The sequence below is a fragment of the Oryctolagus cuniculus genome, chromosome 4 (genome assembly GCF_051225735.1).
Source record: "Oryctolagus cuniculus isolate XC-2025 breed Fujian yellow rabbit chromosome 4, ASM5122573v1, whole genome shotgun sequence".
Classification (NCBI taxonomy): domain Eukaryota; kingdom Metazoa; phylum Chordata; class Mammalia; order Lagomorpha; family Leporidae; genus Oryctolagus; species Oryctolagus cuniculus.
In genome coordinates, this window is record NC_142870.1 from 63,919,594 (window position 1) to 63,943,679 (window position 24,086).

A 24,086-nucleotide genomic window follows, 5' to 3' on the forward strand; every position below is an offset into this window, starting at 1 on the left:
ATGAAACTAAGTACATATTCTGCTTTCTTATCAACATTGTTTCTTGCTGCAAGGAAGGAAGGCTTTGACATTTCTAACAACTCATCCCCAGGAAACAAAATTAAGAGTGGCAGATCTTGCATTTGTACCACCAGAGGAGCTGTAAAGGAAGTTTGCCCTTCCAGTGGAATAAATTCTGTTGGGCACTGTGAAAGAAAATGAGTTTGGTCATCTGTGTTCAACAACTGAAATATTCGCACCTACTCTGCTAGGAAGTTGCGAGGCTGGTACCAGGAACTTGATGCTAATCCATTTGAAAGAAACGGTAGAACTGTAAATGCAGATGAAGGATTATATGACTTTAGAAATGCATTGCTTCCTGGCAAGCAGTATGCCCATCTCTTTTCAGTTATGTGCTTGAGACTGATGTTTGTCAATGGGTTGGATTCAGAAAGTCTTAGAGATTATGTGTGAAAAAAAAATGACAGTCTAAGGAGCTCTACACTTCTCATTATAATTTGCCACTTACATTCTGTCTCCCGAGAGCTCTGTAAAGGAACCAACCCAAACCACTGGTGGCACAGCAGCCCGAGGAGTGTCTGCTACTGAATGTAGGGAGCTGCAGGGGTCCTGGAAGGGCATCTCAGGCAGGCAGAAGCACATTTCTGCAAAGTGGAGCCCAGCAAGGCACACAGGGGATGTGTCCTGGAATTACCTGATAGGTCAGCTCTTTGATACATCTCTCCAGTCTGCGGGCTCCCCTCTGGGCCTCTGCATTGCGACGGATTTCACCCTCCAGTTCACCCTCCAGTTCACGCACCTGCAACCAAACCATCACACATGCAGGCCATAAGGATGCCATTTTACAAAGGTATTTCAAAAAGTTCGTGGAGAATGAAAAGATATTTTAGTAAAGAAATTTTTGAAACCCATGCATAGTGTTTTTTGTAATTCCATGAACTTTTTGAAGACTCCTCAAATTTGCTGATTGGTATCACCATTTGAAGTTGTCAAAGTAAGATATATCTGCTTTATTTCTGGTAGTGATTAAACAGAGATACCTCTTTGGTGAAACTCTAAGCAAAAGTAAGTTGGTTGGACTATTTGATCTCATAAAAGGACTATTCACACTTTGAAGAGTGTGAGAGGCTAATTCATATACAGGTAATAAGCTTATCTTCTAAAAGGCAAAAATCATGTGTTGTGTGTATATATATATGTGAACATCTGTAAATACAGAGAGGAAGCTCTATGTAACATTCGGAAGGAGTCAGTCAGTGCACTGCCTATTCTTAGTTTTTTCTCTGTGTTCAACTCTGGCTCTCTGAAGCAATCAGACCCCACATCTCTGTCACACAAATGACATACATACCTCTATAGCCCTGCTTTATTGGAGAACTATTATGTAAAAAGTATGCATCTGGCACCATACAGTTGTGCTAAACATGGCTAACTTAAAATTCATTCAACAAAGCTTCCTACCACACACCACATATATGCTAGTGTTAGAGTAGTGAACAAACCGAATGAGACTTTCTTGAACTGTAATGGGAGAAAGCAGACAAAGTGTACACTCTGGTGATATTAAATGCTATGGGGAGAAATAAGGCAGGAAAGCAGGCAGGGAGTTGAGTGGGAAGGGGGTTGGCTGATCCTCCTGCTGGGAGGAGCCTCTTTCTGTCCATGCCTTTCTGGCCTCCCTTACTGCCCTTTTAAAACTGTGAAACCCAATGCTCTGAGGCATGAACATGCCTGACCCCACCTCTTGCTCGTGTCCCTCCTGCCACTGGAGCTATACTGAACTAGAGAGGTGTGTGATCAACTTGTGTGCAGGTATAAGGATGCATCCAGGTGAAACAAATCTTGGTAACTACCCTAGAGGAACTCAACACACAGTTCTGTTTATACATAAACTAACATGGCATCATCTTTACTAAAGCAAATTCTAGATATCCTAATCTCACCTGTAAATACTTCTTTCTGTAATTCTAATGAGTAATAATGGTTGCTATGATTTCAATGTGTACCCCCAAAATTCACATGTTGAAAACCTCAAAATCTTTTGTTAATGGTATTTGGAGGTGGGGCATTTAGAAGATGTTTAGGAATAGATAAGGCCATGAGAGTGGGGCCCCATAATGGGATTAGTTGCTTTATAGGAAGAGGAAGAGAGACCTGAGCTGGCACCTTGTCCTATCTTGCCATGGGATGCCCTCTGCCATGGTATGATGTAGCAAGATATCTCTCACCAGAGAGAGAACAAGCAGATGCCAGCGCCATGCTCTTGGGCTTCTTAGCCTCCAGAACTGAGCCTAACAAACTTATGGTCTTTATAAATTACCCAGTCTCAGGTATGTTGTAACAGTAACAGAATATTGACAAACACAAAAGTATTATTGTTATGTTTTTAATATTAACCATAATTCCTTAGTATCATCTGTTATTTAGGAACTCATTGCTACTGAGTTATTGGTGTAGGCCACAATAGTGGAAAAAATATCAATTTTGAAAAAATCCTGCAATCTTAAATTTTAGTTGGAAATAAAGGTATCATGTACTTTATAGGGAAAATGTGTAATATGAATTATTTGATTTTTATACTTACATGCTTTTCATCCTATGCTAAAAAACCTTGGTTCTTATATGTATTGTTTAATTATATGTTTTTATCACCCATAGCAATAAGATGTTATTTTGAAATTAAAATTAAGCTTGCTTTTTTGTCATGATATATTCTGTAAGGGACATACAGACAAAAATATCATATTTAAAAGTCAATAATTCTTTGTACATATTTTATGCACCTAATGATATATAATTAGATTTATTTGCTTTCATCGGTGTGAAAATTTTAGACTTTTTCCTCTTCGTCATTTTTAAAAATTATGTATTGATGTAATTTTGCAAGTCAAACAAAACAGGGCACATTCAGAGATCTAAATTTCATTCCTTTGTTCTCCTAGGTGTAACCTTTGTATTGGTTTTAATTTATCCTGTCACTATTACTTTTTAAAAATATAAATAAATCTGTGAATGTCTTCTTATTTTCCTCCTTTTTAAAAATAAATGGTATGTACTCCTCACAATACCCTTGCCTTTTATCATCATTGGATTCTTAGGTGTGATCCATAGGATCTCTTCCTCATTTCTTTTTTTTTTTTTTTTAATCCAACACAGTTGTTTGGAGGGATCATAAATGTGCAAAGGTGATATGTTATTTTTCAGAGGGCCTTTCGAACTATCAAATCCCAACTGAACATTGTTTCCATATTTGGAGCATCTATCTAATGCCCTGTATATAGCCACTGAAATTTACTGAATAGTTTTAAAATCATATTTTCAAGATAGGTCTGCTTATTCGTATTTAAGCTCCATGAAGCAGGTGCTACATGCTGTTTTTGTCAGCCTTTATCTTAACTGTACCTTCTGTAAGTCTTTTATGATACTTTTTTGTGTTCCCTGCCCTTCCTCTGGACATTAGGAAGTGAGCACTCTGCAAAGGAAGTAATGGGAGGGAAGGCACTGAACCAAGACTGCAAGAGGCTGTTTAGATATAGCCAGTTGCCCTGGCCGTGAAGAGCCTTGAGCTGAGGCCATGAGTGGGAGGGGATGTATTTTTACATTGCAAGAAGAGAGAAGACAAATGTCCTCTATTCAGAAGTCCTCTTTGCTGGACAAATAAGAATGGAGTGATATATTGAGGTCAGGGATCTGGAAGTGCTAAGATAGTGATGGAGGGAGGTAGGGGATATCTTGTGTGACATCTCAGGACAGTTGGGTCGGAACTGAGGATTGTCAAAATCCTGTAATTATCCAGGCAAATTCCTACCTTGGATTCTAATTTCTGGATTTGCTTTCTACTTCCTGTCAGGGAATTTTGTTCTGCTTCAGTGAGCCTTTCTTGTAAGTCTTTAATTGTCTGCTCCATATTCTTTCTTATCTTCTGCAAATGCGCATTGGCGTTTTGCTCCTTCTTCAGTTCTTCTGACATGTTTGCTGCCTAGAAAAGAAATAAAGAGATGGAACTATCCCAGCAGCCCATTCATCATCTTTCTGCCAATGATTTTCAGTTTCTTCCCTTGCTTCTGGGCCATGTCTTACTGCTGTATAGTTCATATCTTCCCACCATGCTCTAAGCTCTTTCACCTTTGAGTCTGCGAATGCTAAAACAGTAGTGATCACAGCAGCTATGGAGGAGACCAGGGTAAGCAGTATAGGAAACTGACAAAAGATGAAGTATCATTGTGAACTTACTACTTGACACCTGCAATGAAAGAAAGATGTCCAATTGAAGCAACACATTTCAACTGGTGCAATAAAGCACCAGGACATTATTTATTATTAAACAAAGTAAGCCATATCACATGAGGCACCATTAAAGGTATGTAGCAGTGCCTATAATAATATTTTTCATGTCTCACTTCTTCAATGCTGTTATGCACAACTGCAAACAAGTTTAGACTCCAGGAATTGGGCAGCAACAGCTTGCTGTCATTGCCAATAATTTGGTATGAAATAGAGGAAGGTAAATGGTGAAGCGTCCTCTTGCCTTTGACTATGCTTACAGGGGCTTGGTATTTCAACACAGTTATTAACAACAGTTTTGATGGAGATCCAAGATGGTAGAATAAGGAGGGAGCTTACTGCTCTAAGTAAAGATAGTTTTTAAAAAAGTGGAGAGAGTACAGTTTCAGGGAAGATTTAGGGAGAAGAAAGCAGAGGAAACTTCATGCAAATTTCAGGGACATTGTGGACCTATGTGGAGGGTACAACATGCACGGCTCAGGACCCCAGAAGCCCAGATCCCCAGCGCCAGCATTGGAGAGTGAGGTGAGACCAGACTGCAGCAGCCCAAGGCACTGGCAGTAAAGCTGTGGGAAGAGCCTGGTGTAGGCCTGGCTTAGAGCCTGAGGGGACAGTGTACCTGCCAAACTAGAGGAGAAAAAAAGGGAGCGTGTTTCTCCCTGACCACCCTGCACCAGCATCCTGTAATAATCCAAGAGAGGGTGGGCACCATTTTGGACATATGAAACAGCTGCACCAGCTAGTTTCTGCGCACTCAGCAAACAGCCAAATAGAGATGCCTGAGTCTGGTTGGGAGGACTAACAAGGCTGGGTGCTTGTGACTGTGGGAGACTTGTGTTCCAGGACTGTGAAAATACTGTGGCCACATGGGAGGGTGCAGAGTGTGGCTCAGAATTTGGGCAGTCACTGTGGGCAGCTGCACATGCTTGGGGATCCCTGATTCCCTAATGAGGGTCATTGCTGTGGAATGTGTGCTCATACCAAGGACTGCCAGATCCTTTGTGTGGTTCTTGGGGCAATACAGATAAATAGCAACCCAGTGGGGCTAGTGCCCAGGCACTGGTCTCTGAGGAGAGGAGGTGAGCGTGAGAAAACATAAGCAGCAGAAAAGAACTTGCACACTCAAAAAAAAAAAAAAAAAAGATTTACCAAATGCAAACTGGGTGTCACTTTGTATACTTCCTTCACCCTGGAACACTGAACAAAGCTCCCTGGCCACAACTGCCACATGTATCTGGGTATTCATTGAAAAAGAAGACCTTCCATTAAGCCACAGAGGAATACTCCAAAGATAAAAGTCATCACAGGGCAATAAAAAAAAGAAACTAAAAAGTATCTCTACAAATGCCAAATAATAGATGCAGCAACTCAAGAAACAATAAGGAGGACAACATGACCAATCCAAAAGAACACAACACTTTAATACTAGTATGTGAAAATGAAGAGACTGAAGAAATGCCAGTAATGGAATTAAAAAAACTGATCATAGGATTACTTAGAAGTAATCAGAAGCAAATCCATGAAATCTGTACATGACATGAAAGAAAATTTCTCCCATGAAATTGAGACTTAAAAAATCAAAATGAAATACTAGAAGTGAAGAATTCAATAGAATCAATAAAAAATGTGGAGGAAAGCCTTAACAGACTCGGTGAAGCAGAAAAAAGAACATGTGAGAAGACGAATATCTGGAAATTTTAGTCAGACCAAAAATTAGAATAAATTAGAAAACTAAAAAACACTGTTGGAGATCTACAGGATATTATCAAACAACCCAACATATGGGTCTAAGAGTTCCTGAAAGCGTGGAAACAGAGGATGGATTAGAAGGCTTTTTTAGTGAAATAAATACAGAAAATTTCCCCAATTAGGAAAAAGAAAGAAACATTCAAGTACAGGAACCACATAGAATTCCTAATAGAAATGACCAGAAAAGAATTTCACCATGACACATTGTAGTCAAAATCTCCACAGTAAAACAAAGAAAAGATTCTAAAATGTGCACGAGAGAAATGCCAAATTTTTCAGAGGATCTCCAAATAGACTCACAGCTGACTTCTCATCAGAAACCCTACAGGCTAGGAAAAAATGGTGAGATATATTCCAAGTATTAAGAAAACAAAACTGTCAACTATTTATGAATAAAGGTAAAAATAAAGACCTTCCATAACAAACAAATTGAGAGAATTTATCACCTCCCTTCCAGCCTTACAAAAGATGCTACACACAGAAACACAGAGATATGGTCATCACTATGGAAAAAGATGAAAACAGAAAATCTTTCAGTAAAACTACAAAGAACATCCAAAGTAAACAATAGGACTACTTATGGGAAAATGGGAGGTCAAAGTCCTCACTTATCATCACCTTGAATGTAAATGGCTTCAACTTTCCAGTTAAAAGATACAGAGAGGCTGAAAGGATTAAAAAACAGAACCCATCAATTTGCTGCCTGCAAGAAACACATCTCAGCTACAAATATACCCACAGATTGAAGGTGAAAGGATGAAAAAAGATATTCCATGCTAACAGAAACTGAAAAAAGAGCTGATATAGCCATCCTAATATCAGACAAAATAGACTTCAACACAAAAACTGTTAAGAGACAAAGAAGGGCACTATGTAATGATTAAAGGATCAATTAAATAAGAAGATGTGACTATTATAAATGTATTTGCACCTAATTCCAGGGACCCTGGATATTTAAAAGAAATGTTAATGGCTCTAAAGGGAGACACAGACTCTAATACGATAGTAATGGGGGACTTCAATACTCCACTTCCATCAATGGATAGATCAAACAGACATAAAATCAGCAAGGAATCAACAGAGTTAATCGATATTATAAACCAAGTGGACCTAACATATCTGTAGAACGTTCCTTCCTAAAGTTGCAGAATACATATTTTTCTCACCATTGCATGGAACTTTCTCTCAGATTGAACACACTAGGCCATAAAGCAAGTCTCAGCAAGTTCTAAAAAACTATAATCATACCATTCATCTTCTCTGACCACAATGGAATTAAGTTGGTAATGAACAACTCAGAAATCTCTAGAACACATGCAAATACATGGAGACTGAACAACATGCTCGTGAATCATTGAAAAAATCAAAAGAGAAGTCAAGGGGCCAGAGCTGTGACACAGCAGGTTAACACCCTGGCCTGAAGTGCCGACATCCCATATAGGTGCTGGTTCTAGTCCTGGCTGCTCCACTTCCAATCCAGCTCTCTGCTATGGCCTGGGAAAGCAGTAGAAGATGGTCCAAGTTCTTGGGAACCTGCACCCACGTGGGAGACCCAGAAGAAGCTCCTGATTCCTGGCTTTGGATCGGCATAGCTCCAGCCATTGTGGCCAATTGGGGTGTGAATCATCGGATGGAAGACCTCTCTCTCTCTCTCTCTCTCTCTCTGCCTCTCTACCTCTCCTTCTCTCTGTGTAACTATGACTTTCAAATAAATAAATAAATCTTAAAAAAGTCAAAAAATTTCTGGAATCAAATGAGGATGACAATCCAACATATCAAAATGGGATACAGCAAAAACATTGTTACAAGGAAAGTTTATAGCAGTTGGTGTCTATCAAAAAATTGAAAAAGGCAACAAATAAATCTTGAGATCAATGCATCTCAAGGAACTAAAACAGCAAACCAAACCCAAAACTAGTAGGAGAAAAGAAATAATTAAAAGTAGAGAATAAATAAAATTGAAACCAAAATATTATACAAAAGAAGAACAAGACAAAGAACAGTTTTTTTGAAAATATACACAAAATTTATACACCATTGGCCCAACTAGCCAAAAAAATGAGGAAGAAGACGCAAATCAATAAAAGTGGAGATGAAAAAGGAAATGTTAACAACAGACACCACAGAAATAAAAAGAACCATCATAAATTACTACAAAGAGCTGTATGCCAACAAGCTGGGAAACCTAGAAGAAATGGATATATTCCTGGACACACACAACCTACCTAAATTAAGCTATCAAGGCTTAGAAAATCTAAGCAAACCATTAACCAAGAAAGAAATTGAATCAGTAATAAAGATCCTCCCAGCAAAGAAAAGCCCAGGACAGGATGGCTTCCTTGCTGAATTTTACCAGAAATTTTAAAAACTGGCTCCAATTCTCAAGCAGTTCAAAACAATTGAAAGGGAGAGAATTCTCCCAAATTTTTTCTATGAAGTCAGCATCACCATAATTGCTAAACCTGAATAAGATACACCAGAGAAAGAGAACTACAGACAAATTTCCCTGATGAACATAGATGCAAAAATCCTCAACAAAACATACTAACCAATCCAACAACACATCAAAAAGATCATTCACCTGGACCAAGTGGGATTTGTCCCTGGTATACACAGATGATTCAACATTCACAACTCAATGTGATATTTCACATTAACAAATTGAAGGACAAAAGCCATAGGATTTTCTCAATAGATGCAGAGAAAGCATTTGATGAAATAAACATTGTTTCATGGCAAAAACTCTAAGCAAATTTAGTATAAAGGAACATTCCTCAATACAAGGCAATTTATGACAAACCACTTGGGAGACCCAGAAGAAGCTCCTGGCTCCTGGCTCCTGGCTCCTGGCTCCTGGCTCCTGGCTCCTGGCTCCTGGCTCCTGGCTTTGGATCCGCACAGCTCTGGCTGTTGCAGCCATTTGGGAGTAAACTAGCAGATAGAAGACCTTTCTCTCTGTCTCTCCCTCTCACTGTCTGTAACTCTATCTCTCAAATAAAATCTTTAAAAAATAAATAAATAAGTGAAATGAAATCAGCAAAAAATCAACAGACTTTGCATACACAGACCATGTCAGAGCTGAGAAAGACCTTCTAAGATCAATCCCATTCACAATACCTACCAAAAAAATACCTTGGGATAAATTTAATCAAGAATATCAAAGATCTCTATGATGAGAATTACAGAAGATTAAGGAAAGAAATAGAACATACAAAAATTGGAGAAATCTTCCATGGATTAGAAGAATCAATATCATGAAAATGTACATATTACCAAAAGCAATTTACAGATTCAATGTGATATCAATCAAAATACCAAGGACATTGTTCTCAGATATTAAAATAAAGCTGAAATTCATATGGAAACACAGGAGACACTGAATAGCTAAGGCAATATTATATAACAAAAACAAAGCTGGAAGCAAAATACTGGAGTTCAAGACATATTACAGGGCAACCGTAATCAAAACAGCCAGGTACTGGTACAAGAACAGATGGAAATACCAATGGAACAGAATAGAAACACCAGAAATCAAACATCATACTTCATGAAATAAGCCAGTCCCCAAAGGACAAATACCACGTTTTCCCTGACCTGTGTAACCAATAGAGCACTGAAAAGGTAATCAATGGAAATGAAATTGACACTTGAGAAGCAGTGACTTTAAACAACCCTTATCTCAACTGTTGAGGTGCAGGGTTTTTTTTATTTGTTGAACTCTTTACTTACATAGACTTAATCATATGTGTGTAAAGTTAATTGAAAATAGATCTTAGTGAAAAGTAAGAATTGGAATAGGAGAGGGAGAAGGAAGAGGGGTGGGAAGGTGGATATAGTGGGAGGAATCATCATGTTCCTAAAGTTATAATTATGAAGAGCATGAAATTTGTAAATAGTTTTCTGGGGGAAAAATAAATTTGTGACTCTTTCAGTACATTTAATGTAATAACATGGCTCTTCCAGCCAAAGATTGTCTACCAGGTTACTAAGCAGCTGTAGAATTTAAATCTTAAGACCTGTGTGCAAATGGTGAAGGCAAAAAACAGAACAACAAGAACAAAAAAAACCACAATTTGTATTATTTAGTGGTTGTGACTTAGAGGTAAAGTTTTGGAGAACTGGAAAGTGGGGAAGGAGGAGAGTGATACTGTGCAGTTTTCAAATATTGTCAAGAAAATCTTATCAAGACATCTTCCAAGTTTCAAACACCTATCCCATCAGAATGCAGAAGTATTGTCCTGAAATAGCTGAGTGATAGCTGTGTTTCTCTGTTCTTAGAGGGCAATATATTTCACAGTGACCTAGTAGCTGGGCTTTGGTGTCAAGGTTTTTCTTAATGCTTCAACTGCTACAAAACTTGAACAAATCTAGACAGAAGCTCTTTACCTCTTTTTAATTTTAAAATGATTAATGTAAAAACATAATTGAATGTCTTGTATCAAACTAGGTTTTCCACACACAAATATTGCCTTTCACCCTCCCTCCACTAGTTTTTTTTTTTTTTTTTTTGCTTGGTGGTACCATTTCAGACAAGTACTGTGTCTATTCCAGGGGATACATGGAGAGTGGTCTTCTCCCAGTTCCCACAAAGGCACAGTCAAGGCTTCCAGCCCATCTTGACCTTAGTGTCATTTAGGAAAAGTATCAGCATTAATAATTTTAAATTTGCAAATAAAGAAGATCCATCATCTCTGAAGCCCTTTATTAACCTAATTTTACTGTTCATGCTGTAGTATGAGTTGTAAAAAATAAGTGATTTAAGCATTCTTTCAAGGTCACTGTCACAAAATCTTTGTGGACCCTAAGAATTAGTTATAAGAGAACACAAGGAAAATTGTTTTTAGACACTGGATATGTAGATTCACAGGAAGAAAGTGGCTAAACCTAAAAAAAGGACTACTATAAGGTTTTGCTTATCATAATTCAGCTGCTGCTTTTCATTGCCAGGTTAGGTTGGAGACGAAGAGCTAACTGGACTAATTAATCAAGCTGGAATAGAGAGGCAGAAGAGATAACTGTCTGCTTCCTAGCTCTATAGGGAATCAGTGGAACCCTTCTTCGCTTCAGTAAACTCTGGGCAATAGGCTTGAACAAGCAGTCCGTGGACCCACCTCAGTCGCTACTTTTGTGGCCTTCTCCTCTGCATTTTGAAGTCCCTGCTTTGCCTCTTGGGTTTCTTTCTGAAGCTGGACAATATCAGCCTCCAGTTTCTTCTTCTGGTTGAGGAGGGTTGTGTTCTAAGTAAAAAACATTGCTGTTAGGCAAGTTGAGACCATTAATGCAAGCAGATTTGTTTAAGACACAGTGGGAAGCAGGAACAAATTTTGTTACAGTTAAGCAAAAGGAATATATTTCAAAATGTTCATGAAAAATGGGCACAAAAAATTTTGAACATAGATGCAAATATCCTCAATAAAATTCTCGCCAATAGAATGCAACAACACATCAGAAAGATCATCCAACCAGACCAAGTGGGATTTATCCCTGGTATGCAGGGATGGTTTAATGTGCGCAAAACAATCAGTGTGATACATCACATTAACAGACTGCAGAAGAAAAACCATATGATTATCTCAATAGACACAGAGAAAGCATTTGATAAAATACAACACCCGTTCATGATGAAAACTCTAAGCAAACTGGGTTTGGAAGGAACATTCCTCCATACAAGCAAAGCAATCTATGAAAAACCCACGGCCAACATCCTATTGAATGGGGAAAAGTTGGAAGCATTTCCACTGAGATCTGGTACCAGACAGGGATGCCCACTCTCACCACTGCTATTCAATATAGTTCTGGAGGTTCTAGCCAGAACTATTAGGCAAGAAAAAGAAATTAAAGGGATACAAATTGGGAAGGAAGAACTCAAACTATCCCTCTTTGCATATGACATGATTCTTTATTTAGGGGACCCAAAGAACTCTACTAAGAGACTATTGGAACTCATAGAAGAGTTTGGCAAAGTAGCAGGGTATAAAATCAATGCACAAAAATCAACAGCTTTTGTATACACAGACAATGCCATGGCTGAGGAAGAACTTCTAAGATCAATCCCATTCACAATAGCTACAAAAACAATCAAATACCTTGGAATAAACTTAACCAAGGACGTTAAAGATCTCTACGATGAAAATTACAAAACCTTAAAGAAAGAAATAGAAGAGGATACCAAGAAATGGAAAAATCTTCCATGCTCATGGATTGGAAGAATCAATATCATCAAATGTCCATTCTCCCCAAAGCAATTTATAGATTCAATGCAATACCAATCAAGATACCGAAGACCTTCTTCTCAGATCTGGAAAAAATGGTGCTGAAATTTATATGGAGGCACAAGAGACCTCGAATAGCTAAAGCAATCTTGTACAACAAAAACAGCTGGAGGCATCACAATACCAGATCTCAGGACATACTACAGGGCAGTTGTAATCAAAACAGCATGGTACTGGTACAGAAACAGATGGATAGACCAATGGAACAGAATTGAAACATCAGAAATCAACCCAAACATCTACAGCCAACTTATATTTGATCAAGGATCTAAAACTAATTCCTGGAGCAAGGACAGTCTATTCAATAAATGGTGCAGGGAAAATTGGATTTCCACGTGCAGAAGCATGAAGCAAGACCCCTACCTTACACCTTACACAAAAATCCACTCAACATGGATTAAAGACCTAAATCTACGACCTGACACCATCATGTTACTAGAGAACATTGGAGAAACCCTTCAAGATATTGGCACAGGCAAAGAATTTCTGGAAAAGACCCGGGAGGCACAGGCAGTCAAAGCCAAAATCAACTATTGGGATTGCATCAAATTGAGAAGTTTCTGTACTGCAAAAGAAACAGTCAGGAGAGTGAAGAGGCAACCGACAGAATGGGAAAAAATATTTGCAAACTATGCAACAGATAAAGGGTTAATAACCAGAATCTACAAAGAGATCAAGAAACTCCACAAAAACAAAACCAACAACCCACTTAAGAGATGGGCCAAGGACCTCAATAGACATTTTTCAAAAGAGGAAATCCAAATGGCCAACAGGAACATGAAAAAATGTTCAAGGTCATTAGCAATCAGGGAAATGCAAATCAAAACCACTATGAGGTTTCACCTCACCCCAGTTAGAATGGCTCACATGCAGAAATCTATCAACAACAGATGCTGGTGAGGATGTGGGGAAAAAGGGAAACTAACCCACTGTTGGTGGGAATGCAAACTGGTGAAGCCACTATGGAAGTCAGTCTGGAGATTCCTCAGAAACCTGAAGATAACCCTACTGTTTGACCCAGTCATCCCACTCCTTGGAATTTACCCAAAGGAATTTAAATTGGCAAACAAAAAAGCGGTCTGCACCCTAATGTTTATTGCAGCTCAATTCACAATAGCTAAGACCTGGAACCAACCTAAATGCCCATCAATGGTAGACTGGATAAAGAAATTATGGGATATGTACTCTTTAGAATACTACACCGCAGTAAGAAACAATGAAATCCAGTCATTTGCAACAAAATGGAGGAATCTGAAACACATCATGCTGAGTGAAATAAGCCAGTCCAAAAGGGACAAATACCATATGTTCTCCCTGATCGGTGACAACTGACTGAACACCAAAAAGGAAACCTGTTGCAGTGAAATGGACACTATGAGAAACGGTGACTTGATCAGCATAGCCCTGACTGTTAATGAACAACTTAATACATTATCCCTCTTAGTAGTTTTCTTGTCTGTTCTACTTAATATGACTGGTTTAATTCTGTAATTAATACACAGTTATTCTTAAGTGTTGAAATTTAACTGAAATGTGATCCCTGTTAAACATAAGAGTAGGAATAAGAGAGGGAAGAAATGTACAATTTGGGACATGCTCAAGCTGACTTGCCCCAAATGGTAGAGTTAGAAACGTACCAGGGGTCTCCAATTTAATCCCATCAAGGTGGCATGTACCAATTGTCGCTCCCCCTCTTCATGGAGGAACGACACTAAACGCTGCCTAGGCTTCATATCCGAGTCACGGCACCATTATGTCGCTCCCCCTCTTCGTGGAGGAACGACACAGGACCCTGTGCTGTTCTTTCGTCTGCTCGGCCCTCCCCGGGTTTGCTGCTGGTTCTTCCCGGGTTGGCTACTATCCCTTCCACCTCCGTGGAAGGGCAGTTCCCCCTGGCCACATTCCCCACTTCCGCAGGGGAGCGGCACACCGCCGGCCGGCTCTCTGGGGGGCTGCACAGGTGTTCCTTCAGCTAGATGTTCCCCTTAGATGTTTCTGGTGCATGCCGTCTCTCTCCTCCTTTATAGTCCTCCTCCGCCAATCCTAACTCGGCTGCCCACACGCCGAGCACGCCGCTCTCCTCCAATCAGGAGCAAGTCCTACAGTTTATTGGTTGAACTGGAGGCAGCTGTGCGGAAGCTGTTTACTTCTCTCCCAGCGCCATATTGTGGGAGAGCAGATGCATAGAATAAGTCTTAATTCCAGTAACTTAGTCTAGTCCGGTTTGCTCCCCACAGATCCCCCTTTCTTTTTATTTTTGGCGTTGACACGCGCCTGTCTTCGGTGCCCCGCGGCACACACTCTGCTCTGCTTGCTAGAGTTGCCACAGGTTCTTACAAGTCCTTTCAATCAGGCAAACCGAATCCGGGTCCTCTCTTCGCCATGTTGTGAGGAGGTTTTTAGGCGCTGATGCGTGCCTGTGTTCGGTGACCTGCGGCTCATACTCTGGTCGAGCTGCCTGCTGGCGCTTACCGCCTTAATCAGGCAGACCGAATCCAAGCTTTCTCATTGCCTTATTGTGGGGGAGACTTATTAGTGTTGGTTCGTGCCTATCTTCGGTGACCTGCAGCTCATACTCTGGTCGAGCTGCTTGCTGGTGCTTACCGCCTTAATCAGGCAGACCGAATCCAAGCTCTCACATAGCAGTGTTGTGGGGAGGCCTTATTGATGTTAATTCGTGCCTGTCTTCGGTGACCTGCGGCGCATAAGCTGCTAGCCGCCGCAGGTGCTCATCGCCTCACTAATTGGGCAGACCGAATCCAAGCTTTCTCATTGCCATGTTGAGGGGAGGCCTTTCTATTTCTCTATTTCTCTATCTCCGGGCATTCCTATTTCTCCCATTTTACTTCTGTCTGCCAACATTCCCATTTCTCTCATCTTACTTCTAAACTTCTGTTTCTCTTATCCCCGCAGCTTCCCGGCGGCGCCCACCCCGAGGCTGCTTCTCGGCACCTCGCCCCACGGCAGCTTCACGGCTCTGCCCGGCTTCCCGGCGCCTCGCCCCGCCGGCGGGCTCCCGGCTCTGCGCATCTCGGCTTCGCGTGCACGCTCCGCGGTCTCCACGCACTTCGTGCCCGCACCACGGCCTCGCGCCAGCCCCACGTTCCCTATCTATTCACGCCCCGTGCTCTCTCTGTACGCGGCGGCTTCCGCGAATGTTTCCGCCACCACCGGCATTCAGTCCAAGTTCCCCGGACTAACCTGGCGAATTTCAACCTGGCGGCCCACGTCTCTGCCTCTGGTTCCAGATCTTCGTCTCTTGCTCCCCGGGGTGACTTGAAGAATTCCAAGGTGGCTTATGTGTCCGCCTTGGCCTGCACTCGCGGCTTCATCCTCCCTAACATTTTTCTCTACCCGGTATGTTTCCTTAAGTTTTCTTCCAACAATATTCCTCTCATTTTTCCTGGCTTCTCCCCACAGTCCGTATCCGAGTCCAAGCCTCCTAAGTTTCCTTATCCGAGTCACGGCACCATTATGTCGCTCCCCCTCTTTGTGGAGGAACGACACTAAACGCTGCCTAGGCTTCATATCCGAGTCACGGCACCATTATGTCGCTCCCCCTCTTCGTGGAGGAATGACACAGGACCCTGCGCTGTTCTTTCGTCTGCTCGGCCCTCCCCGGGTTTGCTGCTGGTTCTTCCCGGGTTGGCTACTATCCCTTCCACCTCCGTGGAAGGGCAGTTCCCCCTGGCCACATTCCCCACTTCCGCAGGGGAGCGGCACACCGCCGGCCGGCTCTCTGGGGGGCTGCACAGGTGTTCCTTCAGCTAGATGTTCCCCTTAGATGTTCCTGGTGCATGCCGTCTCTCTCCTCCTTTATAGTCCTCCTCCGCCAATCCTAACTCGGCTGCCCACACGCCGAGCACGCCGCTCTCCTCCAATCAGGAGCAAGTCCTACAGTTTATTGGTTGAACTGGAGGCAGCTGTGCGGAAGCTGTTTACTTCTCTCCCAGCGCCATATTGTGGGAGAGCAGATGCATAGAATAAGTCTTAATTCCAGTAACTTAGTCTAGTCCGGTTTGCTCCCCACACCAATGCCATCTCACCAGTCCAAGTGATCAATTTCAGTTCACAATTGATCATAATGAAAGGACTAAGAGTCAAAGGAAGCACATAAACAAGTCTAGTACCTGCTAATACTAACTGATAGAATAAATAAAGGGGAGAGTGATCCAACATGGGAAGCGAGATACTCAGCAGACTCATAGAATGGTGGATGTCCTAAACAGCACTCTGGCCTCAGAATCAGCCCTAAAGGCATTCGGATCTGGCTGAAAAGCCCATGAGAGTATTTCAGGCATGGAAAGCCAAGACACTCTGGCAAAAGATCTCTGTGAGTGAGATCCCAGTGGAAAGAACAGGTCTTCAAAGAAGGAGGTACCTTTCTCTGAAGGGAGGAGAGAACCTCCACTTTGACTATGACCTTCTCTAAACAAGATAAGAGTCGGTGAACTCAAAAGGCTTCCATAGCCTTGGAAACTCATGACTGGTGCATAGGGAGATTACTGATGCCATAAACAGGAGTGTCAATTGGTAAAGTCAACAACAGGAGTCACTGTGCACTTACTCCTCATGTAGGATCTCTGTCCTTAATGTGCTGTGCATTGAGACTTAATGCTATAATGAGTACTCAAACAGTATATTTCACTTTGTGTTTCTATGTGGGTGCAAACTGTTGAAAACTTTACTTAATGTATACTAAACTGATCTTCTGTAAAAAAAAAAAAAAAGAAGAAGAAGAAATTATCAGTTCCCAACTTGACTCTCACTGGGATTAAACATGACAATAGGTCTGATCTGATTTCATCATCATTTAAAAAATCATCTATTATTTTTCACTTTATGTTTGTGTGGGAATAAACTGTTGAAATCTTTACTTAATGTATGCTAAACTGATCTTCTGTATATAAAGAGAATCGAAAATGAATCTTGATGTGAATGGAAGGGGAGAGGGAGTGGGAAAGGGGAGGGATGCGGGTGGGAGAGACGATATGGGGGGGAAGCCATTGTAATCCATAAATCGTACTTTGGAAATTTATATTCATTAAATAAAAGTTAAAAAATAATAATAAAAAAAAATTTTGAATCCTTGCATAGTTGTTTCATAGTATGCATTTCCATGATGTTTTTGAAGACCTATAATATGGAAGGACTTCAAATTTTCAACCAAAATGAACTTTTTGTTTTTTAAAAATTTATTTATTTACATGAATGACAAAGTTACAAAGAGAGAGAGAGAGATTCAGTCCACTGGCTCACTCCCCAAATGGTCAAAATGCTGGAGGTGGGCTGATCCGAAGCCAAGAGCCAGGAGCTTCTTCTGTATCTTCTGCATGGGTGCATGGTGCCAAGTACTTGGACCATCCTCCACTGCCTTCTCAGGCACATGAGCAGAGAGCTGGATCAGAAATGATGCAACTGGGATAGGAACCACCACCCATACCGGATGCTGGTGCCACAGGCGACAGCTTAACCTGCTTCACCATTGTGCCAGCCCCTGAATTTACTTTTTTTGTTCCACCAACATTTTGAAGTCCTCTCATACTTGCATTCTTAATAGATTGTTACCACTAATGGCATACTTGAATGGATCCGATTTCATCCAATAGGATTTCAGGACTAAATAGTTTTCTTCCTAAATCCAGGAAGAAGTAGTTCCTCCTCCTTATCAATGTCTTCTTCCTATATTACCTTGCAGGGAGGAGGAGATTGGCAAAGTACAATGAGCCTCATCTTCCCAGCCTTAGCATCTCTTATTATTAATCTCTTATTATTCCCTGTGTTCTGTGGAGATGTTGTCCTAATTTTCTTCCTTGATTGTGACACTGAAGGCCAAAGACCTGCTGGCTATTTGGTTCATGGTTGAATCATGTTTTTTTCTGAGGGCATGAAATCTTAGGGTAGAAGTTGTTTATAAAAGGCATAGGGCATTTGTTTTTTATTTATTTTTTTTACTTTATCTTGTTTATATTCTCATTTTACTTTATACCATTAGTGCCTCTCTTGGTTGCAGGAATAGCATTGGAAATAGACATTCCTTCCTCATAGACTTTACCTTCTTCCACGACATGAAACATCTTCTTTTTTGAAGATTTATTTATTCAATATTTATTTGAAAGGTGAGTTACAGAGGAGAGGGAGGGGAGAGAGACAGAGAAGATCTTCCATCTGCTGGTTCACTCCCCAAATGGCCACAATGGCCAGAGCTGGGCCCATCTGAAGCCAGGAGCTAGGAGCATCTTCTAGGTCTCCCACAGAGGGTCAGGGGCTGAAATGCTTGGGCAATCTTCTACTGCTTTCTCTGGTGCATTAGCAGGGAGCAGGATCAGAAGTGGAGCAACCGAGACTCAAATGGGCGTCCCCATGGGATGCCAGCACTGCAAGTGGTGGCTTCACCTGCTATGCCACGATGAAGCATCTTCAGTGCTGCTGCACATTGCCTTTAAGTAGAATGGCTTTTGTGAATTTCCAGGATTTATATTACCATGGGCATGAACTGGAATGGAAGAAATTATCTTCCAGGGTTTTTTCCCAGAATGCTCACTGCACATAATTCTATAGAAACTCTTTCTTCATAAAGGAAGGTACAGGTATAAATGCTGATTATTTGTAAACAAAATCATTTAAAATATCATAGGCAGAGTATAGCAAAAACTTTTACAAGATGAAAATCTATAATATACTTAAGAAATAATAAGCAAGGGAGGATAAACAGACTGCTAGATTAAATCTCTTAATGACAAAGGAAGATTCTAAGAGAAGGAAATAAAGAAGAAACTACAATAAAACTAGAAAACAGCAAAACAGCAATGCTAAGAGCTTACTTTTTGTTAATTACCCTAAGTGTAAATAGGTTAAATTCTCAAATTAGAAGACATAAATGACAGCATGGATATAAAAACCAAACCCAACTATAGGTTGCTTACAAGAAAGTCACTTTAGTTCTTAGGATAAGCATAGACACAAAGTAAAGGACTGGAGTAAGATATTCCATGCACATGAACTCCAAAAGAAAGCAGAAATAGCCATACTTAATCATTAGCAGTAAAAAAAAGATAGGGAACATCAAATATATAATGATAAAGGGTTTAATCAGCAAGGAGCAATAACAATTTTATATAAATAGGCACCAATAGAGAGCACCCAAATATCAAGAGTAAATTTGAGTAGTCATAAAGGGAGAGACAGACTCCAGTACAATAATGTTGGTACTAACCACCTTAGTTTTAACAATGGACAGTTTATCCAGACAGAAAATCAAAAACTGAGGGCTGAACTGAATGCTAAATCAATAGGATATAATAGTCACCTACAGAACATTCAACAGCTGCAGAATACACCTCCTTTTCAACAGCGTATGGAGCACTCTTCATATGGTAGGCTACGAAAAATGCCTCCAATTTTAAAAGCTGAAATCATAGCACATATCCTTTTCTTAGCATAAAGCAATAAAACTAGAAACTAGTAACAATTTAGGAGGCGATATAATGTCATGGAAATTAAACATCTTACTTCTAAGCAATCAGTCAAGAAAGACAGTAAGGAAATTTAAAATTGATTGAAAATGGGAAAACAGTATACTAAAATTTACAGGACATAGCAAAAGCACGCTGAGAGGGAACTTTATCAATACATCTAAAAAATAGAGAGGAACTTATCAGTCAACCTCAAAGAACTAAAATCCAATAACAAATTAACAACAAATTAAATTTGAAATTATAAGGAAATAGTGACTACCAGAGCAGAAATACATGAAATAGTGACAAAAAGGCAATACAAAAAAATCTGAAACTAAGAATCAGTTCTTGGATAAGAAAAAAAATGGAAAAGACAAAAAGAGAAATTATTGATTATGTAGAAGACATGGACCACTTCCTGAATACATACACCTTTACCAAGATTGAATAAAGAAGAAACAGAAAATCTGAAGAGACCAATAACAGGAAACAAGATATTGGGTCAATAATAAAATCTCCCATAAAAGAAAAGTATAGGACCATGTGACTTCACTGTGAATTCCACAAAACATTAAACAACTTAAATTATTCCAAAACAATAGAAGAGGGGTTTGTTTTTCCTCCAAAGTCAACTCAGTATAGCCCTGAGAGAAAAATCAGGACTCAAGAAAAAAAATTATACAGGACCATATCCTTGATGAGCGTAGATATAAAATCCTCAACAGAATACTAGCAAGCTGAATCCAGGAACACATTAGAAAGATTATTCGGTACAGTCAGAGATGTTCACATTAGGGATGCAAAAGTGGTTCAAAATATGCAAATCTATAAAGAGCTCAAGAAAATCAACAAGAAGAAGACAAACAATCCAGTTAAGAAATGGCAAAGGACCTGAATAGGCATTTTACAAGAGAGGAAATTCAAATGGCCAACAGACGCATGAAAAATGCTCGCTAACCATCAGGGAAAGGCAGTCAAAACCACAGTGAGGTTTCACCTCACCCCCATTATAATGGCTCTCATACAGAAATCAAAAACAACAAATGCTGGTAAGGGTGTGGAGATAAAGTATTCTAATCCACTGCTGGTGGAAATGTAAAACAGTCAGCCAGTGTTGAAACAATATGGCTACACCTTAGAGATCTGAACATATACCTACCATATGACCCAGCAGTGCACTATAATTGTTAGGTCTTCAGTGTTTAAAGACAAAGGACACATTCTTTTTTTTTTTTTTTTTTTTTTTTTTTTTTTTTTTTTTTTGACAGGCAGAGTAGACAGTGAGAGAGAGAGACAGAGAGAAAGGTCTTCCTTTGCCGTTGGTTCACCCTCCAATGGCTGCCACGGCCTGCGCACTGCGGCCAGCGCACCGTGCTGATCCGAAGCCAGGAGCCAGGTGCTTCTCCTGGTCTCCCATGGGGTGCAGGGCCCAAGCACTTGGGCCATCCTCCACTGCACTCCCGGGCCACAGCAGAGAGCTGGCCTGGAAGAGGGGCAACTGGGACAGAATCCAGCGCCCCGAATGGGACTAGAACCCGGTGTGCCGGCGCCGCAAGGCGGAGGATTAGTCTAGTGAGCCGCAGCACCAGCCAGGACACATTCTTTATCTATATCATGCATGCTTGTTCAGGTTAAGGATAGGTGCCTCCAAATACTTACTACATTACCTATTTACCATAGACATTTGTAATGTCTATGGGTATGTCGATGACATGCCCTGATTGAAAGAAAAGGTTAATGTAAGAATTCTGGTTTTGGGTATTTTCATAACCTCCTGTGAGAAGTCAGAGACCTGATAGTTCAGCATTATCTTTCACCAATGACTCAGAATTGTTAGAGATAACCTGGATTTAAGACAAGAGAATTTTCTTAAAAATTCTAGGTTGCTGCAAAATAATGTGGTTTATAGAGAGCAGGAGAACCATGCAAGCAGTTATGGAACATGAGAGAATGCTCATCCCTTTCTATCCAGAATCCTGGTCTTGATTGTCTTAACTGTCCATTCTTCTGGTTTTGTGAATTGAACTTTTTCTTCCTGGTAAAGGTACCTGAAAATCCTAAGCCCCCTTTCTCAGAATGTGACTTCACTTGGAGTTAGGCCTCCCTAATGAAATTATGATTAGGTCAGAGGGAGTTGGGCTGTTCAGACAATGTTATTTCAGATACTCACACTTCAGAACTGTGAGAGAATAAACCTGTGTTGTTTTGGGTCATATAGTTTTTGGGTCATATAGTTGCCTTTGTTAAGGCAACCCCAGGGAATGATACATTTGGCTCTTCCTGAGCTTCAACAGCCACTTAAAGACTGTCATGGATATCTGATAACAAATAAAATGTAGCAAATCAAAAACTAAAAAAATAAAATAAAATAAAGAAGGACATTATATTTTGATAAAAAGTTCAATTCAGCAAGAATACATAACAAAAATAAATATATATGCACCCAACAGAAGATCATCCAAATATATACAGCAAATACTATTAGACAAAAAGGGAGAGATAGACTCCAATACAATAATAGTGGTGACTTCAACACCCTACTCTTATCAATGGGCAGATCATCCATCCAGAGAAAAACTCTATTAATAAAGATATATCAAATTTGATCATACTATAGAGCAAATTTACAAAACATTTCAGCCAACAGCTATAGAATACATATTTCTTCTCAATAGCACATGTAGCATTTTCTAGGATAGACCACATATTAGGCCACAAATCAAGTCTCAGCAAATTTAAAAAAAATTGAAATCATACCATGTATCTTCTCGGAGCATAAAGAAATAAAACTAGAAATCCACAAGAACAATAGGACACTCACAAATACTTGGAAATTAAACAGCATGCTACTGAATTATCAATGGCTCATTGAAGAAACTAAAAAGAAAATAGGTTTCTTGAAATAAATGAAAATGAAAACAACATATCAAAACCGGTGGGATACAGCAAAAGCAGAATTGAGAGGAAAGTTTTTAGCATTAAAAAAAGAGAAATGTCTCTAACTAAAGATCTAATTGAAAGACTTAGAAAAATAAGAAAAAAAACAAACCTCAAATCAGCAGGAGGCAAGAAATAGTAAGGATCAGAGCAGAAATAAATGAAATTGACCCTAAAAAACCCACAAACTATCAATAAAACAAAATGTTGTTTTTTTTTTTTTTAAAGAAAACATAAGTAAACCTCTAGCAAGACTAGCCAAAAGACAGGAAAAAAAAATAAAATAAAATAAAACCTGATGGCTTTACTATGGAATTCTACAAAACAAAGAGAAAGTAACTACAGTACTCTTCAAACTATTCCAAAATATTGAAAAAGCGTGGTATTCTGCCAAACTCTTTGTCTGAGGCCAGCATTACTTTGACCCAAAACCAAAGACGTGGCACAAAGCAAAAACTACAGAACTATATCTATCTATCTATCTATCTATCTATCTATCTATATAGATCTATATAGATGTAGATATATATATCCTTAATGAGCATAGATGCAAAGATTCTCAACAAAACACTAGCAAATTGAATCCAAAACCACATCAAAAATATCATACATCGCTGGCGCCACAGATCAATAGGCTAATCCTCCGCCTGTGGCACTGGCACACTGGGTTCTAGTCCCGGTCGGGGCGCCGGATTCTGTCCCAGTTGCCCCTCTTCCAGGCCAGCTCTCTTCTGTGGCCCGGGAGTGCAGTGGAGGATGGCCCAAGTGCTTGGGCCCTGCACCCCATGGGAGACCAGGAGAAGCACCTGGCTCCTGCCTTTGGATCAGCGCGGTGCGCTGGCTGCAGTGCGCAGGCCGTGGTGGCCATTGGAGGGTGAACCAACGGCAAAAGGAAGACCTTTCTCTCTGTCTCTCTCTCTCACTGTCCACTCATACATCACAAACAAGTGGTATTTATTCCAGAAATGCAAGGTTGGTTCAGCATTTGCAAATCAATAAATGTCATAAGACACGTCAAAAAATATGGTCATCTCAGTAGGTGCAGAGAAAACATTGGATAAGATTCAACAACCCTTCAACATAACAACTCTCTACAAATTAGGTATAGAAGGAATATTCCTTAAAATTATGAAAGCTATATATCAGAAAACACCAGCTAATATCATACTGAATAGGAAAAAACTGAGAGCATTCTCCCTAAGATCTGTAACAAGACAAGGATGTCCACTTTCACCACTTATTCAATGTAGTATTGTAAGTTTTAGTGAGAGCAGTTAGGGAGGAGAAAGTTTTAAAGGGTATTAGAATTGGAAAAGAGCAAGTCAAATTATCCATGTTTGCAGATAATAGGAGATTGTACATGTGAAAACCTAAATACTCCACCAAA

General features: G+C 40.1%; 2 protein-coding genes across 17 annotated transcripts in view; one reads left to right on the forward strand and one right to left on the reverse strand.

Moving 5' to 3' along the window:
• Window positions 1-24,086, forward strand: part of LOC103350560 (leukocyte surface antigen CD47) — a 166,636-nt gene that overhangs the window by 111,750 nt on the left and 30,800 nt on the right. For 8 of the 13 annotated variants that reach the window (XM_089330727.1, XM_089330732.1, XM_089330726.1 and 5 more), the window contains one exon: window positions 15,219-17,256. The exons of 4 other annotated variants lie outside the window; for them this stretch is intronic. In XM_089330727.1, the coding sequence (XP_089186853.1) occupies window positions 15,219-15,815 (597 nt within the window). In that variant the 3' untranslated portion in view covers window positions 15,816-17,256. Of the gene's footprint in view, window positions 1-15,218; window positions 17,257-24,086 lie in introns of those variants that run through there. One more of the 13 variants, XR_016232420.1, reaches the window with a different exon arrangement.
• The window catches only part of LOC100354450 (myosin-15), a 110,389-nt gene that overhangs the window by 11,115 nt on the left and 75,188 nt on the right, over window positions 1-24,086 (reverse strand). For all 4 annotated transcript variants that reach the window (XM_070072033.2, XM_089330724.1, XM_089330725.1 and 1 more), the window contains 3 exons: window positions 11,145-11,270; window positions 3,809-3,979; window positions 695-799 (listed from right to left, as the gene is read on the reverse strand). In XM_070072033.2, coding sequence (XP_069928134.2) covers window positions 695-799; window positions 3,809-3,979; window positions 11,145-11,270 — 402 coding nt within the window. The remainder of the gene's footprint in view (window positions 1-694; window positions 800-3,808; window positions 3,980-11,144; window positions 11,271-24,086) is intronic.